This window comes from Amblyomma americanum, chromosome 1 (assembly GCF_052857255.1).
Source record: "Amblyomma americanum isolate KBUSLIRL-KWMA chromosome 1, ASM5285725v1, whole genome shotgun sequence".
Classification (NCBI taxonomy): Eukaryota; Metazoa; Arthropoda; class Arachnida; order Ixodida; family Ixodidae; genus Amblyomma; species Amblyomma americanum.
Genome location: NC_135497.1, coordinates 159772092 through 159791543, shown reverse-complemented (window position 1 = coordinate 159791543; position 19452 = coordinate 159772092). Strand labels below are relative to the sequence as shown.

At 45.5% G+C, this 19452-nt stretch overlaps 1 protein-coding gene across 2 annotated transcripts in view; it reads left to right on the top strand.

Annotated features, from left to right (window-relative positions):
- LOC144114049 (uncharacterized) overlaps nucleotides 1-19452 on the top strand; it is an 84841-nt gene that overhangs the window by 20071 nt on the left and 45318 nt on the right. For both annotated transcript variants that reach the window (XM_077647500.1, XM_077647501.1), the window contains 5 exons: nucleotides 653-744; nucleotides 1519-1593; nucleotides 5228-5391; nucleotides 7601-7753; nucleotides 12818-12979. In XM_077647500.1, coding sequence (XP_077503626.1) covers nucleotides 653-744; nucleotides 1519-1593; nucleotides 5228-5391; nucleotides 7601-7753; nucleotides 12818-12979 — 646 coding nt within the window. The remainder of the gene's footprint in view (nucleotides 1-652; nucleotides 745-1518; nucleotides 1594-5227; nucleotides 5392-7600; nucleotides 7754-12817; nucleotides 12980-19452) is intronic.

The following is a 19452-nucleotide window of genomic DNA, read 5'->3' as shown; positions in this document are numbered from 1 at the left end:
ACACATGCAGGTATATATACTGCTCTTCACCAATTGCAGGCTTTGCGTCAAGGTTACAAGAAAATTGAATCTTTTCATAGCTTGTATGGTTTGTCAATTTTTGGCTCTGATCGCACAAGGCTGATACAGGAATTCAATAGTTCAAGCAGCATCCTTCAAAGGTTTTGAAGGACCCTGGTTTAAGCCTTGTGGCTGGTGCTCAAGGGTGTTGCTCTATCATTGATGCTACTGTGTAATTTGTCTGAGCTAGTGGCAAGGTAGAGGCTCTTAATTACTGATTTGAAGTGAAAAATATGTTTTGAATATACTGGTTGTTTTTTATGACATGTTGTAGCCTTCAGATATGTAATATTATTTGGAACCACGTAAGTTGCGCGAGCAGTTTTCTCACCATTGCAATGCTAAATGCGCACCATAAAATGTTTCTCTCAGTTAAACAATTCGCTTATTCACATTGAAATTTGATGCAGAGACATTTTACGACAGACTTCTTGTTTAAATAGTGCGTTTGGCTGATGTACTTGCCTGATTCGATCAGAATTTATTCTGTATGTTATTGTTACAGAAGGAGAGAAAAGTTGGCAACTAGCTTCAGCTGACTCTTCCTTTGTGTTGGTTTTTCCTTTAACATGCAATGTGCATTTGCTTTCAGGTCAATTATGGAGCAGCTGGTGATTCCATTACAGGACAAACTAGAAGACTGGAAAAAGAGCACTTTGCAACTGGACAAGGATCATTCCAAAGGTACTGCATTGTTTCATATTGGTACTTTTGATTGCGTGCCATGCACATTTTATTGCTTTAAGATTGTACTTGGTTTTCAATGCTGAAGGAGAGTATTTTTTTCATGTGAGAAGGACCAAAGTTTAGCAGCATTAGGGAGGTTTTATTGAAGTGTGGCAACTGCTCTTCAGTTGCCCTTGATGCAACTGCAAAGTCATGGTTTTCATTCAGCCATGCATTGTCTGACTTGAGCTGGTGTTAGCAGGTTCACTCTGACAGCTCACTAAGCATGTGCATTATATTGATGGTTCAAGCATCTGGCCATTCTTAATGTGAAAAGCAGAAAATTTTTCATTGTGGCTGTAATAAAAATGATAGGACTGCTAGTATTCTAGTAGTGAGTGACAACCAGAAAGAAGAAAACCAGAAAATTTTTCATTGTGGCTGTAATAAAAATGATAGGACCGCTAGTATTCTAGTAGGGAGTGACAACCAGAAAGAAAGGTCACCAAGAGAAGAACACATGACATTGTCAAGGCTTACTAGCAACTGATTTTTATTAGTATGCTGAGCTTTGAAATGGATGCGCTTTTGTATTATTTTATTGTTGGAGTGTAATCTTATAACTAGCAGTTGAACCTGTAGACAGAAGCAGAGTGGCCATTGTAACAATTGCATGTATGGGCAGACTCCAAAACATGTTTTTGACTTGTACTTGTTGCGTATCTGTGCAGAAAAAGCTTTCAGCCCTGATGTTTCTGTTATAAAATGTGTGATTGGCTTGCATCCCTATAGAATTCAAGAGAGCACGACAGGAGATCAAGAAGATGTCAACAGACACCTTGCGACTACAGAAGAAGGTTAAAAAAGGTATGTGCTAGACGACTTCATCTGTGGAGTAAAAAAGATTTGAGCTTGAGCCTTATTTATCATCGCTCCAAGACCGAACACCTGAAGTTTTACAAATGATATTTCTTGAGAAGCTTATTGTCCTTGTTAAAGAACACACCAAAAGAACTGTTCTGCTGTTGGTAGATCACTTGCACGACATTGTGCAGACCACAGAGCATACGAAATTCATGCCAGTCAAAGGATAACGGACAATCTTGCTACCTACACTTTATAGAGTGACGGTCGGTAGTGGTGTGCAGATAGCGGTTTTTTGGTTTGAAGTGAATAGTAATTTTCTTCAATTAATTTTAAAGAAAATATTTTGAGTACTTCTTTCACACGGAAAAGGTTTAATAATTAAGCACAATAAGCATTTTCAACATCGTGTATTTTTCTAGCAGTTAAAGTCATTACATGAAAAAAACAAACTGCATTGAATCTTGGACAAACTTATCGAAAACTGATTGAAGCTGTGCTGACTTTCTGCAAAAATGTCCATCAGAAATTGGGGGAGTCGACCTGCATGCGGTGCCAACATATTTGTGGGGGTGTGAGACCTATTCTTGGGACCTCCGACTGCTGCTCTTTATTGCAATTATTTCGTTGCGCAGCTATTGCTTTTCAGCAGTGACTCCACGGACACCTGCTAGCCGTACGTGCCGTGTGCCCAGCTTGCAGTGCCACTCTAGATTAGGTGTAAGAAAGGGGCACCCGTCTTCATATGTCTTGTGCTAGCTCCTTTTTGTTTTCATGCCGTTGTTCTTGATTAGTGAATTTCACGTGGAGAAGAGCGGCTACGGCAGCTGCGGTCAGCTCGACTCGTCCCGTGCAAGTCAAGGGAGCTGCATGTCCTCCAGTTGATGCGCGCCGCTGTGCTGGTTCGTGTGCGCACCGGACGTAACATGGGCACAGGTGCAGATCTGGGCACCTGTTCGCATCTGCTGCCATGCGCATGTGCAGACCGGCTCCGGCATGCATGTGGACATGCAGGCATGGGGTGCATACGCCTGTCGGGTATCCATGGAGTAAGGGCTTTGATGGTGGGTGCTACGGCGACATCATTGAGGAATTACGGTAAACCAAAACCACATGAAGCAAGCATTCTAGAAACATTCACTCGAGACAATGACTTTGAGATTTTGAATACTACCAGACATTCGGATCGAATACTATCCACGCTTTACTATCAGTAAAGCGTGGTCTTCCTATGTGGTGTTGTCCCCTTGTCTAGAATCTAGCGCTACCCAGTCTCACTATACTTAACTATTTAACCGACTCTTCGAAATTGAATACACACTCCTAATAGTCTATCATGTTGCTCATTGTTTTGCTACTGTCAGCATTTCGGCGCAGCGGCTTGGAGAAATAGTACATTTGAAAGGACATTAAAGGAAAATATCAACCTAAACAAGATGAATAGGATATTCCTCGGGATCAGTGGCGACATTTTTTTGTGCGCAGAAAGGTGGCTGCGTTGCTGAGCAAATCGGAAATGAAAGTCCTGTAACCCCTTCCACGTTCCAACTGCCTCCAAAAAATGAGTACAGTTACGTCACTTCTATGATCTATTTGCAATGGGGATCTCCGACCAATTATAGGTGGCACTTCCAAAGGCCGGAAATACGGCCAGAACCAAAAGCTGAAAGTTTGCCGTCACAGTGGCAAGGTGCAAGTTCAGGCCATCTCAGCCGTCTCAGTGTTGCGGAAACTTTTTTCTCTATTGAGCCAATAAAAGCTTTGTTTTTCGGTAAAAGTGACATATTTGCTATCACACTACCTGTCAGTCTAGCCTGACTTAGTATTTCCCTTTATGTCCCTTGAAAACCACTGTTGCCTATTTCTGGATGCGTGGTATAGAACAGGTCATGTTTGCTAGTGGACATACAAATTGTGGGTTAGGCAGCAGAAAAGGCAGAGATTTCTGTGTTTCTTCTGACAGTGCAAACTCAAGTTCAGCACTCACATACTTAGACATAGTGCTTGCATATCAGGCATGAGCAGTATCTAAGATACATATATCTTCGATACTATCTTTTGATACATTTGGAGTATCTGTATTAGTTATCGCTTGCTGTAAGTGAAAGTTTCGAAGTTTCGGTATCAAAAGTACATTTTAGTGTATCGTGTATTTTAACGATACTTGTTACTACAAAAAAAAAAGTGTGTTGCGTATTTTGAGGCTGCTATGGCTTTTGGGCTGGCGTGCCTGCTCAGGCAGTAGTCGTGAAGTAAGGAATGGAGTAGAATGAGAAAGAGGCAATGCCATTGCCGTTGGCCTGGTCAGTCTTCTTTCTTCCTACGTTCGCTGTTTGACAGATAGATAACGTCTATGTTGCACACTCGTTGACCGAAGGGATACGGAGACAGATTCACCATTGTGGGAGAAACAACAGCACTTCACCCATACCTTATTGTGGTTGCCAACAGATATGGAAGACTTTTGCTGTCATGCTCAGGAGTTTACAAACATCCTTGTTGACTTTGCCAGCACGGGAAAAATCACGCACATGTCAGCGCCTAGCTGCAGTGTCTAATGCATCAGCCGACACATGTCAAGAGGTGGCAGTGAAATTTGAGTTTCTTAACTGTACCTCCAGGATCGCACAGTCTGCGTGGCTTGGCTTCCCTCATATTAGCTGATAAAATGCAGCTTCATAAAATACAACACGAACATTCGTGGCTGCTCCTGTATACAGAGGCTTTTTTTATTTGCTTTGCTTATAGCACGGCTGCATTGCGGAGTGAATGATGTTACTTAATACTGTGAAATAAAGGTGACATCTGAATTACAAAGATTAGCAAGATAAGGTTTGCCTGAAAAAGAACTTTCTGCCATTTTATTTTTTGTTTTCCTTCTAGCTTTCGACAGCTAGCTTCTTTCAGCTTTTAGCTTGCACCTTTTAGCATTGGGAAAAGGCACGGGCAACTTGGTAAATATCGCAGTAACAAACGAAAAATGTCAGAAAATGTTGCAGGTTTATTCGTAAGCGGCCAAGTGCTTACAGACCAGTTCGCATGAAGATAATTGGGTTAAAATAAAGATTTTTCTAGGCTGTTAATGGAAATGGCCGTTCTAACGTCACCAGTCCAATGCTAAAGTTCTAATATAACCGGTTGCTTTTACAGCTGAATTTAAAAGATTCGGATCGTAAAGAAATCCATGAGGCTGGATTTGCTTCAGCTGTTTTGAAAACAGTGTGATAAATCAAATATGCTAAAGATTCCAGAAGCCACGGAAAAATTTCTTAACTTAGCTAATCATGTTATCAGCTTTGTTAATGGTTTTCTATGGTGTTATCGATTTATCAGAAATAAATTTTGGTTCTGTATCTTGTATTGGCATTGAAAATACAATTTTTGATCGTATTGGGTATCGGCATCAAGGATGCTTCGGCATTAAAGGGGTGACCAATCCTGTGGCATATATATTGTGTACTGCTGCAGAAACTTAAGCTTACATATGCCTTTGGCCTTTTGAGGGGCTTTAAATGTATGGATGCATCCTGTCTTGTGCATTAGCAGCATTGTCCTTGCTTCTCATTGCATATCTTGGTTGGGCTTGACTGGGCTGCCATGGCTTTGAGTGACACTGGGGCACTGGTGTCTGTTGCAGGCAGTGGCAAATGGGAAATGCAGCGAAGCCTGGAGTGTGCCTTGCAGGAGATGAGTGATCGATGCCTGCTTCTGGAGGAAGCTGAGAAGCAGGCAGTGCGTCGGGCCCTGGTTGAGGAGAGGGCACGCTACTGCCTCTTGGTGGCCTGCCTCACTCCAGTTTTGGTATGATCTTCTTTGCACCTTGGTGTTCATTAGACCAGCCGAGCCCGCACATGGTCATGGATAGTTTTGCTCTGTTTTCAAAGTTGCTGTGCCTGATTTGATTCCTGTTGTTGGTATTAGCATATGTAATAGCACCTGGGAGAAAAGCAAATGTACACATGTTTTTGACATAATGCTAGAATCTGAAAAAAGAAAACTGATACTTGTTGTAAGGCCGCAGTGTCTTTGTACCAATATGGCTAATAATTTTTGCTGTTGAGACAAAACTGCTTTAATACGTTTTGCTCTTGAGACGGTGGTTTTAGCTCACTTTAAAGATTAATCCTGTCTGCTCATGAACAACAATAAGGAAACAGTCATTTGCTGCTGTGATATAGTAGTTTTCTTTAGTGTAAGATAACGGGTAACTAGCTCAGCCTTTGGATAACTTATGAAAAAAATGTGTGAATGGCGCTTGCCATTTTGGGGGTGTGCAGTCTCGCAGTAATGTTTGACTTATCTGCAGCTTTCCAAAAAAGGCAATACTCATTACCATTCAATGCATGCAAATTTAGAACCTTTTATCTATTGTTTCTGTAATAATTTCTGTATTAATTTGGATGTGTTCAGACTGTTATGTTCAGATAACATCTTTTTCTTTTGTGAAATGGGCTACGATACAAAAATTCTGGGGACACTTAAGCGTTGCCTTAAAGGTATGACGTGAAAGCATTAATGGGTCCCTTCAGCAGCCTGGAGTCCTGTTTGCGCACTTTGAAGACACTGACTCTATTCTTCATTATTACTTCTAACTTTTAATTTATTGTAGCAATAGCTACATTACGGTAGCATTTCGAGCCTTAAGCTTGGCCGTGCGGCCACGGTCACGTGGTTGGTTACTTGGTGCGGAGCAGTTGCCGTGACTGGTCACGTGGTTCGTCACGCGGTTGGTCACGTGACCAGCCATGTGGTTGGTTATGTGGTGCAGAGCAGCTGCTGCTGCTGGCAGCGCGACACGCCGGCGAAACTGAGCTGCAACAGCTGTGCGCATGCGCCGTGTCAAGTGGGACGAAGATGAAGAAGGAAAGCCCAGCGAAACGGAACGGCGAAAGATTGACTTTGCAATTCAACTGAGCAAGTTCCACTCGGCCAGCTGTAGCTGTCGCGTCACTCCAGGTTTAACCAGAACTAAACTACCGCCAATTTTAAAAAAAAATTATTTATTTACCTCGTGACACACATGGCCTCCCTTCAACCAAGTTGGAACGAACGTTCCTCACTGGTCGAGGAGTGGGACACCAGGCTCGTGATCCAAGGGGCAGCGGTTCGAGTCCCATCTTAACAATTTTTCTTTTTAGTGCAATTGCTTTTCTTTCTTCAGAGGCACTATGCAATGCTGGTGTAATGATGTCACCACACTGTAGACCAATGGGGAATTGTGTAGTGATGTCATCACTGTTGTAATGTGTGATTCTTGTGAGGTGTTTGAATTACCCGTACGAGATCATATGGTTGTGATGCCACAACCCTCTCTCACAATACGGATTTTCTCTACACACCGACACCAGGTTTGCCACTGGACAGGACCCTTGAACACTTTCACGTTAATAACTGTGTTGAAAACAATTGCAGTTATTGTGAAGGAAGTAATAAAATTAAAACATTTTACAGTCAAACCTTGTTATAAACAAACACGGATATTGCGAATTATTGGCTATATCGAACTGTTCCTAAATTTTTTTAACACATGCATTTATTTCTTTATATATTTAATGTGGTTTTCGGTCGCAGAGTGGAGATGGTGAAAATGGTGACAGCTTTCGTCTTGGTGTCCAATTTTTTACCCGATATCGCTATAACGCAAAGAAGCCACTCTACCTGGCATCTGACCTGGCGCCGCCGTGTGCTGTGGTGCGCTGTGCGGGGAAGCCAACCAAACTGGCGTTTGCTGCTTGGTTTTTTTTGCTGCCTGTACAAGTGCTGTGAGCAGCTTCGAAATGGTGCTAAAACTATGGTCTCTCCTAGTTGCCATCCTTTCACTAACCAAATTTTGCTTTTCCTGCGTGAACCTTTGGTGAAATCTTGTATTATGAATTTTGGCTATATCGAACTGTTTCACGTTTTTTTACTTATTCGCTATAATTAGGTTTCACTGTAATTAGGGGCACTTTGACTTGGCATGAATGCAGTGTTTTTTTCATTCTATTTTTTTCTGTTCATTTACCTGCAGGAGGAAGAACTGTTGATGCTGCAGGAGACTTCTCATCTGCAAGAGATTTTGGACTCCCTGGCCAAGTTGACACGAAATCCTGAATGCCTCCCTTCAGCAAGTGAACAGGTCATCACTGATCTGAAAGGGTCACAGGGCACCTGGACTTTTCAGGCAAGTTATTTTTGCACAGTTGTTTGCTAGGTATTGAACCTACTCATTAGGTAGGAAGGTTTTCTAGCATATAGTAACTGAGGAAGCATTGTGTACATTGATGAAAGTGATGACAGAGCCCTCTGAAACTGTGGTGGTGGGGAGAGTAATAGATGTGGCAAAAGCAAGCTTTTACACAGATCAGATAATATAATAGTGGCAGTCATATGATGGGAAGAAGTCTGTTTGCAGGTTCCAAAGAAAGGTTGATTATATTAAAGGCTGCAGCTTCCTTGTGTAATGCACTGCTTGCATTTAACATATTTTTGGTGCTAAAAAAATAAAATAAAACCATTTCTTCTTGGAGAAAGGGAGCACATTTTCTTTACACTGGGGTAAAAATATAGTGGGCTCTTGTTAATTTACTCACTTGATACCAACATATGATTTATTCGATCTCATGCTTTGGTTCCATCAGCATAAAATGTATTAGAAAGGTTCCCCTTAACTTGAACTCTGCATAATTCAAATTTTTGATCCGGTTCGAGTTCGAATTGGCTGGAGTTGAGTGTATAATGTGATTGGCTGAGAATTCATGAAGTATAATACATGGCAGTATGCTTTTGTCATAGTGGCACTGTACTCTTTGAAGTTAGCTTGCCTATTATGTATAAATTACCAATAAAAAAAGGTTTGCATCATGTTATTTTGAAAGTTGATCTATGCATAATGCTGCTGCACTTATAGTTTTTAACAATTACCTGTGAAAATTGCATGTCTAAGAAAGAAAGCTGCTTTTGGAATCATGTGTCACATTTTACTGGACATCTGCTATGTTATGCGACATTGTTGTCAAGCAGTAAAATGTGAGAAGCTTTACTGAATGGCGTTGTGGAAACTAGAAATGTCATATGTTTAGGGGAATCGTCCAAAGTGGAGTAAATTTGTAATAAGGGAGCAAATTACTCATTGGAGTGGATGCCAATGAGTAATTTGCTCTCTTATTAGAAATGTCATAATTGACTGGAAAGGCTCTGTGCACTCCTGTTTTAAAAACCACTACATTAAAGCATCAGATGTGTTTAACACAGCTAGCTTACTTTAAGGGATACTAAAGGGAAGTATCAAACTAGGCAAGAGGGATAGATTATTCCTCGGGAACACTAACGACGTTTTTTCTACACGGAAAGGTGACAGCGTTGCTGAGAAAACAGCTAATGAAAATCCCGAAATACTTCTAGATTCAGTGCACCTGCAAAAATGAAGTACCATGTGAAGTTTTTGCAACCCAACCAATCAGAGGCACCACTTTCAAAGACTGGAAACTCTGTCGGAAGCAAAAACTGAAAGTCAACAGATCAATGTTCACAGCGGCGACGTGCTAGTGCAGGCCGCCTCTGCCCCCCACTATTTCGATGGGGGCTCTCCGCTGCATAGCATAACTTCATAGCATGCGTCTGCGTCTCTGCGTCTTGTTGCGAGCTCTGTGGGTGCAAGAGAAACTACGTGAAGTTTTCGAGGGCATCTGCAGACTGCAGAACAAACTGCTGATCGCACTCAGGCATGTATACATTGGCGAAGGTAATGCGAGCGTGTGGCCTTTGGTACATTGTGTGCCGTTGTAAAGTGTACACATATGATTCGAGGGATTCTCAAAAGCATGCTAGCTGCAGTCACGCTTTAACATATTCCATTCAACGCCACAACTGAGAGAAAAATTGCATGTGCATTTCTCACCAAACAGCGCATTGTGCTGTCGATTACAGCGTGTTTGTTGGCTAACTATACAGTAAGTATGATCACTGAAAACCCTTGTGTTTGACTCTGCTGCAAGCACTGCCACCTCTATGTTCGTGGATTGCTTCCTGTGGGTTGTAAACAGAAATGAATCGGGGAATGTTGCGCCTAGCTGCAGGCTGCCGCCTGGTTGAACGTTTTCTCGCGTTCCTTGTGTTGGCAAACTTTTTTATTTAATTAGACAAATTACAGGTGACGGTACATACATATGGTAGAGTCAAGCCCACATATAACGGCCCCACTTAAGACTAACTTTTGCTTACAACGAACGAGACCTGCGCGACTGTCAAAATATACATTGTTTCAATGGCACAAAATCACGCGTATAACAAACGTCATTAAGCCCTGCTGATCGGTTATAGCGAACGGACGACGTAAACCTGGCGCCGTGATGCGAGATAACCTGCCTCCGACCCCTTTGTGCGCCCGGCGCGCGGTATGTTTTCCCCGAGCCTCATCGCAGGCGAACTGCCCGCCCCATTTTCTTGCCGCCCTCAAGCGAGCTACCCTTTCCCCGCCGACGCGCCTTCCAAGATGGCCCTCCCGCCCCTCCTCGCAACTCCGCTTCCATTGCCTCACTCTCTTGCAAATCCGCGCGTGGCCTCCTTGATCAACCGCGCCACCGCCGGTGCCGATCACGGAGGCCATGTTCCGTGAAGCAGGCCTTCCACGGGAGCCAAGAGGTGGCTGCTCTGACATTCATGGATGCCCCTCATTGGTCTCTCCACTGGCGCCGTGCTTCTGTACCTTTAGCTTGATTGGCGGGATTGCCGCCTGTGTACGTTGCACGCCTATCCCATCGCGCGCTTTTATCACTCTTGTTGCGGTGCGGACGTTTCGTTGGCTTTGTTCAAATCTCGGGCCCTGGTTGTAATTCGGGATGGCGGATGGGAACACCGTGCCCATATTCAGCAGTAGAGATGATGAAAGCGGCCTGGGCGGTGCTTGCGAGCGGAACTGCTTCCGCAAGGCCGGCTTCGTCGACACAGTGTCTGATGCCGAGCCTGATGCTCGGAAGATGACCAGCCCGGCAGCGATTTGTGGCAACGCATCGTCAACTCCGACATGGGAGGTCATGACATTGGTTGGAATGATTTTACTTCTGTCGATGACGACGCCGACACCGCGGAACCGTGCACGGACGAGGGCATCGTTTCTGAAGTGCGGGACGAGAGTGAAGCGGAAGTATCAGATGAGAATGAAACTTCAGAGCTAGCACCCATAAGCGCGCCTGTAGCAATGAGCTACATAGAGAGCCTCAGACAACTTGTCTGCCAAGGGCCTCAGCGATAGCACGCTTCTGCTTTAAATAAACTGGAAACCTCCCTCATCGGATCTCCGCTGCAAAAACGGATGTCCATTGTGGACTTTTTCGCAAAGAAAAAATTTTGTTTTGGCAAGCAACTGTCTTTAAAGCTGTGGTCCACTTACTACAAACTTCGGGATATCATGAACGGACGCTGCGTGATGCTCATGTTCGTTATTAGCGGGCTTGACTGTATTTCTCAGCTGTTTTTCAGCACGTCTGAAAGCATGTTCGCCTTTTCACTGCGCAGAAAATGTGGAAGGCCATTCGCTCGCATAGCGCTTCACGCTTTGATGACATGCTTGCCTTTGTGTCTGTATGAGCGCAAACTAAAAACTAAACAAACACTTCGCAATTTCATAATGCCCACAGCCTGCACAAAGTAGCCGATTCGATGACTGAAGTGGGAGCGTAGCCTCTTCACCGTCCACGTAGCAAGCATGCACATTGTGAATGCCGTCTCGAGCTTGTGGTTCTGAACTTGCTGTTAGAACAGCTACTAGCAGCCTGAGTGCACGGAATGGGAGTTGAAAGCTTCAGCAGTCATATTTGTGACTAATTTTTCTCAGCTGCTACTGCACGAATTTTCCAGTGGTGGCACCACGTGTACATGACTTTACGCAATATTCTGGGTTATAAAAGCATTGTGTTTGGTGAAAATGACATATTTGGTATCAGATAAGCCTACTCTATTAGTCTGACTTGGTATTCCCCTTTAGTGTCCCTTTAACATAAGAAATTGCACATGCAATACGGTGGAAAAGGAGCAGTGTAAAGTGAGACATTCCGTATTTAGTCGTGTAATTTGGGCCCTCGTGTAATTAGCTTACCCCTAATTTATTACCCGGGTTTATATAAAAAATTCAGACTATCTCTTCATCGAGAGTAGATGTAAGCATGAATTGCACTGCAGGAAAGGTGTGGCATATTCTAGGATGTCTCATAGATACTGATTGCCGCACTTGAGAAACTTGGGGAGCGTCCCGCATCAGCAGCTTTTCTTTCCTAAGCTTTCTTTCACAAGTGACAGCGTGCTTGGCTTTCTTTGCTGCTTTTTATGTATAGTGACCTGTATGACCAGAGCTGGTTACTGGCCGTGTTGATGGATGGCGCCACGAGGCCTTTGTTGCTAGTGCGTGCATTACGTTATGACGGCAGCTTGTGGGGTACTGTCACCTCGCTCATCAGGTGCCATCAGGACTGCGTGTACGTCTCTCGGGCTGCAGGAGAACTTAAGCTCCTTCACACCGCGTGCTGGCTTTTACCACCATGAGACCATAAAGACGCTGTTGTTGATGCATACTTTTCTCCACAGCATGTAGGCACCAGGGTCGAGTAAACTGAAAGTTTCACCAGTGTTTGTTTAGGTTCGGCTCCGTGTTCTCTACTATGGTGCCAGTGTCACCCAAGGCGCGATGACAACGGGAGCTGAAAGCATTTGATGCTTAAAAAAAAAAACACTCAAATAATGCCAAGGGTGCCGAAGTAACGCCTCATACTATGGATGCTGAAGAAGGTATCCGAGATGTTAACAGCTTCCTCAGAGCCAGACTAGAAACTGCAGCAACAATGGTGTCGAATTCTGAAGGCGATGACGACACTGACGAGCCCTCGTTGAATCCAACATGCTTGACTTGCTTTATTCCGACAGCCTCGAGGAAAGTGGTTTTGGCAGGCTTTAGAACTTATTTCTATGCGGTACAATAAAAGGCCCAGAGTTTTACTGCCTGACAATAAAATTATTGCTTATAATTTGCTTGGTGACAATCTAAAAAAACTATTTTCAGCTGAAGTTCTCTCCTGATGACTATACACTGGATGCGGGCTATCTGTTCAAGAACTTTTTATTTGAAGCCAAAATTTGTTCCTGCGGGCTGTACTCCAGGTTCAGACTATATTCCGGAAGATGCAGTGCATAGTGCTGTGTTATGGAAAAAAAAAAAGATTGGCTGTTGACTGTTGAGCATAATGGTTTGATGCAGACTCCTCCAGGCTCTCCTGGCCCTGCGGGTGGCAGTACTAGCAGTTCCCTGGGCTCACGCAAATCCAGCATGTGCAGCATCAGCAGCTTCAACAGCTCCTCTAGTGGGAGCACCAAGTCTCATTCTCCCTCACACCAGCTGAGATGTAGAGCAGCTTCTCAGGTGAGTTGACTACAATTTCAGGCAGCTGAAAAGTGCAGGTGGCTGAAATGTGCAGGTGGCTGAAATGTGCAGGCAGCTGAAATGTGCAGGCAGCTGAAATGGGCAGTCAGTTCCGTCACTGTTAGTAGGCCGCAAATCAGTACTTAAAAACCTGTTCAACTAACTACTTAATGGTTCAAGTTTGATGAGGAAGGATTGCTTATTTTCTCTGTGAATTTAGTAATCTGAAGTGATGTTGTATTTTCCAGAGCAGGCTAGCATTAACGTTGCCTGCGCTAAAATTGTGCATTGTGAGTAATAAGGGATTAAAGGGACTATGCAATGAAGTAAAAGTCGCTTGCAAATGTTTTCAATGCTTAGAAATGATGCTAAGAAGCATCCACACTAAGTGTGAGTGTTCGGAAGTGAGCAGGCAATTTATTATGCATTTTTAAAAACCGTGTTTTTTCAAATTCGCGGGCCGATTGATGTTTTCTTAGTGACCGGTTTTGAAAGTAAAATCGTGCAAATAAACGTCACTAGTTCCGTGACGTCGGCAGGCCACCACACACTGTCATTCGCTGGAGCCATGGCAGCCACAATGTTACGGGCACACTTCCGGTAGCCGTGAAAGTCGTCTGTACGTGCCGCCACGCGAGTCCCCCGGGCAGTCTTCGCAGTGCGACATGGTTGGAGACTGGCGATGGAGACAAAAACCAGTCTGCCAACCCGGTCTTCGTGAGATTGGCCGCTGAGCAAAACCATTCACCAATCACCAAAGACGAACTCAATTTACGTTCATAAGAAGCTCTGGGACAGATGAATGTGAAAATGTATAATTTCTGAAATTTCATCCTACAGCCGCTTGCTGCTGCTGCTGCTTGGTGCGGCACTCCTGGCGTCTGCTAGATCCGCTGCTGAAGGTGTCACGGAAATCGAACACAACTTTACTATGGGACGGGCTCGCAGTAAAGGCGAAGTGACTAGTGTAGCTCCTTTATTACGGTTCTGGCTAGTTCCGAAGCGTGCCCTCATCTACAGCATCGATGCGAAACCAGCTAGGCTTAGCGACGACCAGGGCAGCCGGGAAGCAGCGCAGTTCGTCACTCGGCGCTCACGCAGGCGGCGGCATTGCCGAAAGCTCAGCTATTGCACAGGCATGCTATCGTTGCTCGAATAGAGCAGGCAGCCTTTCTGATAGCATGGCTGTTTTGTCTTTTCTGGCGGGCCGACTCGCCTGGATCCCGTCGGCAGTGGTCATAAAAATGAGCTTAAGATGGATTTTGGCGTAAATCATAAGCATTGGTATGGAGAAATGTGAAAAATATATCATTTTTGAGGATCGTAGATCAATACCGAGTTGCTGGTAGAAGTAACAACTGTGATACGAGCAAATTTCTTGCCAGAATCGCCTAGCAGCTGCCGCTGGCCGGTTGTTGCTGTCTGGCTCGCCTGACGCCTGTAGCTGACCGCTAGCTCCGCTGCCGAAGGCGTCGCGGAAATGGACCATAGTTTATTGCGAGATTATGCTGTTGACAGCAAAGCGATATTAAGAGTGTACGTTTTAATATAGCGCAGGCGACTTCAAGCGGAGTCCGCTGCGCCTTTGGTGCGACAGAAGCTATAGGCCTAGCGACGACCAGGGCAGCCAGGCAGCAGCGCAATCCGCCTTTTTCACGACGCGACTGCGCATGCGCCCATCCCCTGGTGGCGGTGTCGCGAAACATATTGGAAGGGTCGCTTGCTCCACTCGAGACCGGTCGTGGAAGTGTAAACAAACCGGCTTCCTACGCGGGGTGCGTTGCTGCAGCCGTCGGGCGTTCAGTGCGACGCATTTGGCGATACCTACGAAATATGTTGCATACGGCAGCAATGCCCAATATGTAAATGGAAGTAAACTCGGATTTTTTCGCTTTCCGAGCGCTTCACGGGACAGCCTTCGACGCGAAGCGTGGATAAAAGCAGTTCGCCGGCTCGACGATCGTGCCGCCCTTGGGCACCGTCAAGCACGTCAAGACTGTGCGCGAATCACTTTGTGACAGGTACGGAGGAGGTACTGTGTTTAAATGCGTGTGCAGTCTATCACGAAGTGTTTTATTCATGGGCACGAAGGCCTCAAATGTCACTGCGGCACCCAGACTTTGTTCCGACGCTTATTGCTTTCTCAAGCAAGAAGGGCAAATGTGCAAGTGCTGTGAGCTGCTTTCAACGCGCGATGGAGCGGGCAACGAAAAAGAATCTACGAGAGCATTCACGCATGGTGCTAAAATTTTGTCATAATCTCCTATGGAAATTTCCTTGTTTATGCCACTACATCCTGGCCAATCCCTCCGTGGGGGTATGTGCGATGTATTAAGAGGCAGAAGAAGAAGGTGCGTTATGCGTGTGTTCTAATCATATCCATGATGAAGAGCTCTGCGTGGTATCGCTGGAATGGATTAATATGCGCCTCTCGCGCTCGTCTTTATGGACGCTCATGCTTGTTTAACCTATGCAGCGGTGTGTTGTGGGAAAATGCAGTGAAATGCTAGCAGAGCTGCTTTGTTGCGAGTACGCTTGCGCTTTTATAGCTCGTGTAGCTATTCTGCAGCACTTGAGCACAATGATTGCTTGTGAAAACTGTTGTCCCCAGTCGTTTTCTGTACAATGGCGTGCACGATGTAGTATTCACCTTTCATGAATGGCAGGCATATACAGCGGAAAACGCCAACCTCACTGATCGGGGATATTTCATTGAACATTATGTTCCGAATGTAGCCTTCATCTCTGAAGCGGCGGCCCTTGCTCAGCTGGTGTTCGCATCGCATGCTGGATGATCGGAGATACTGAAGAATTTGCTCTTCGGTGGGCACTGCAGCCTGCCTCGGACTTCGCACCCAGCCATCAGTCAATCCTAGAAATCCTCCAGGTACCAGGTGCTGCCCAGGACACGCCATCGTCGACAGATTCCAACAAAACGTGCTCCGGAGCGGCACTCAGTCTGGCCGGGTTGGGCGCGCAGTACCCTACCAGTGAGCTTCCAGCGTTGTACGCGAGGTGGCAGCACAGAAAAATGAAAAAGGCGGATTCGTTGGCTGGTGCGACCGCTGGTGGCGCCGTTGCTGAAAACTTGGGCAGGCATGCTTTGTCGCTGCTTGAGTATATATCAGGCGGTCTTCCTGATAATATGGCTGTTATGTCTTTTCTGGTGCGAGCTTCAACACCAAGCCAAGCAGCGGTCGGTCACTGCTGCACAGTGGAAAACCGTACGCTTTGAGCTTTGGCCAAGCGGTGCATCGATGCTTCCCACTCTGAGTGTCCCTGCTTGCAGTGGGGCTGCAGTTCGCAAGCGGCGACCGGTGCAGCGTGCCGGCCAAGTTTTCGCACATGTGTCACCTGCTTACTCCCGTCGCGAGTGTCACACTTCATATATGCACTTCTGAAGGAAGCAAACATATCCGTCCTCTGTGGCGTCGTGGGTGTAGTCGCAGGTTCTCAGTCTGGAGGTGCCAAGTTCGAGTCCGCTTGTTTTTTGTTTTTGTTTTCAAATTTTTTAGCCTTAAATAAACTCTTCTTTGTTTACCTGTGACAGACTGGATTTATTTTTCATGCCATGCCTTTCTGACCCAACATTCAGTGCCGCTCAGTACCGGGCGGCACTCATTCTAGGTTCATAATCACGGCTTTTAAACAGTTTGCTTTGCTATATAGGGATTTACTTAAAAGAGTTATGACAAAGGAAGAGTGAGAACGAGAAAGGGCTAAGTTGGCGGGAGGTCTCTCACATTGTCTCGCTAGTGCGACATGGGAGTTGGCGGACGATCGGTCAACTGCTGTCTTGTGGGAGACCTCGCCGACGCCGACACTCAGCCGACTGTTTTCTTTCGCCGGCGCAGTGTGACATAGAGCCAGACATCACGACAACACGGTTTTGGCAGACTGAATCAGCTGACTGTTGGCCTAGTGTGACAGGGCCTTAAAACTACAACAGACGGCAATCAAAGGAATCCGGCGCGCACCGCAATCCAGGATGACGAGAGCACGGCCGGTCTGGACGGGAGCGCGCGCACCCCCCTCGGGACCGGTCGTGGGCGAGAGAGACCGGACCGACGCTGCTGCTGGGGTGGGACAACCGGAAGTCTCAAACCGAACGTCAGCTGATGACATATTCATGGGCGGGGCCCAGTCCTAGAGCTGTTTTCTTCTGGTGTCCCGCATGTGCGAGTTGAGGGGGGAGAGGAGTGTAATTTTTAATCATCTATATCTTCGTTGTTATTGATGCTAGCTCAAAAATTCTTGCACTGGGGTGACAAGTCATGGAATGCCTATCTCTCGTCTGCTTTACGTAACCTCAATTAATTTATTGCGTAGTCCCTTTAATTACTCATTGGCATCCACCCAAGCAAGCGCAGACATACAGCTACAGAGGAAAGCTACTCACAGAAACTGTGTAGTTAAAGAAAAATACGTCCTGGTCTGGGGTCTGAACCCGGGACCACCGCCTCACTGGGGCAGTCACTCTGCCGACTGGATGCCAATGAGTAATTACTCCCTTATTACAAACCTACTGCACCTTGGGGGGGGGGGGGTACCCCTAAAACATTGGCCCAACACTGTTTCCATTTCAAGTTATTGATCAATTCGCTCTTGCCCTGCCATATGCTACAGCTAAGAGTTGGACTTTTCGGTTTTTATTTTTTGGAAATTTGCATACTTTTTCAGTGTTTATTTCAAATCACAACTTGTGGCTTTTTTCGGAAAATATTATTTTCGACAGATGAATTACGGACTTTTTCAGTCATTTAATGCAGCATTCTTATGTCGTGAAAAGTTGCTTAGTGTCTACCTCCATGTTTTTGTGAGCAAGTGTATTTGCCAGTAATTAACATGGAAACGGTAGTACTTGGAGCTGTGCTTTTAGAAGTAATTGCTGTCGTCACTAAAAAAAGTGACGTAAGTTAAATGAGATAGCTGGCAGACAGAAATGCAAGTGAACGTTTACTTATAAAAAAATTAAGCAAAGGTTTAATACGGCTAAGCCTAAGAGACAAAGGGAAAACTGTAGGTTATGCGTAGTTATACTTGGCTAAGCTCGGTTTTTCTTGAATGACTTTCAGGTTGCTTAGTCAAATATAACTGCTGCCGCGGCAGCAGCACTCCTTTTATACTAATCGAAGAGTCTGTAGTGATTGCAAGTGCAAGGCTATCTATGACTGAAGCGCTGCAACACGAGCGCGGCGACGACAGCACGGCGCAGCTGGAGCGTAGTGACGTCATGGCGGTCACTTGATGCAGCTCAGCGGCGATGGCGGCGGCCCCGCCATCGTCCTCCTCTCCTGCTTGTCGGTTCAAGGCCATATGAAACACACGCCGAACAAGCTACGGAAGGGAGTAGTAAAGCTTTCGCTTCAAAAACTAGTTTGCCACATTATCGTTGGGATGTTGCACTGAGTTGAGCGACAGGGTGGGGCATCACATAGTCTGTGTGTTCATTGCAGTGATGGAACTGCCACTCAGTTGCTGCGGTATCCTGAAGATGATACTCTTTCGTGTCGCCCAGGCACGGTTTCGTGTCAGGGCCCTTCTTGCAGTTCATAAACCTACCTAAGGGACTAACTGCTCTAAGCGGGTGAGGAAAGTGAACAAGCAGTGCTTAGCTAGCAAGCACCAAGATGGTGGTGCTTCTTGGTCTGCAGAGACTTGTAAGCTAGCAGAGCGAAACTTCAGATCGCTCAAGTGTGCTGCTTATGCAACATTACCACCGTCGCCTCACACTCCTGGCTTCCCTACTTAATTAATTTTCAACTTTGACTGACCGTAACTCGTGCTGAGCAGCCAGCTATCTATGCCTTGCATGACGAGAATACTGACCGTTTTCTGTTAAAACCGAATTTCGAAAATTGAACTTGGCTTATCGTTATTGTTTTTTTTTTTCCAACTGAAAAGTCCAACCCCTAGCTATAGCTGTCCTGGTTAGCTCAGTTGGTAGAGCAACTGCCCCGGTGAAGCGGTGGTCCCAGGTTCGAACTTTGGACCAGGATGAATTTTTCTGTGGAAGCTGTATAGCTTTCCTTTGTAGTCACATAGCCGCGCTTGGGTGTATGCCTTGAATAATTACTCCCTTATTACAAACCTGCTCCACCGTGGGGGATTCCCCTAAAACTATTCATTGTGAGCTTGTTAAGTGCGTGGTAGTGATTCCACTTTTGTGCCAAACTGTATCAAACCAGATTTGCTTTGCAGTCATGATAAAAATCTGGTAATTGTGCTGAACTTCTCCAGAATTTATTGCTGCAGAAATGGGTAACGCCTTGTGCCAGTTACCACAGCTAGGTGTAAATTTAGTTGCCCCCGCCGTTCCAAAACGAAAAGGTTTGTATGAAGCTCACTTACAATCAGCATAACTATCGTGTGGCATCATTGTTATTGCATCGCTGGAAAGCATCAATAGCACACACGCCTGGACGAACAGGCTAATCATTGACATGAGGTGGGCATGTGTTTGTAACCTGCCT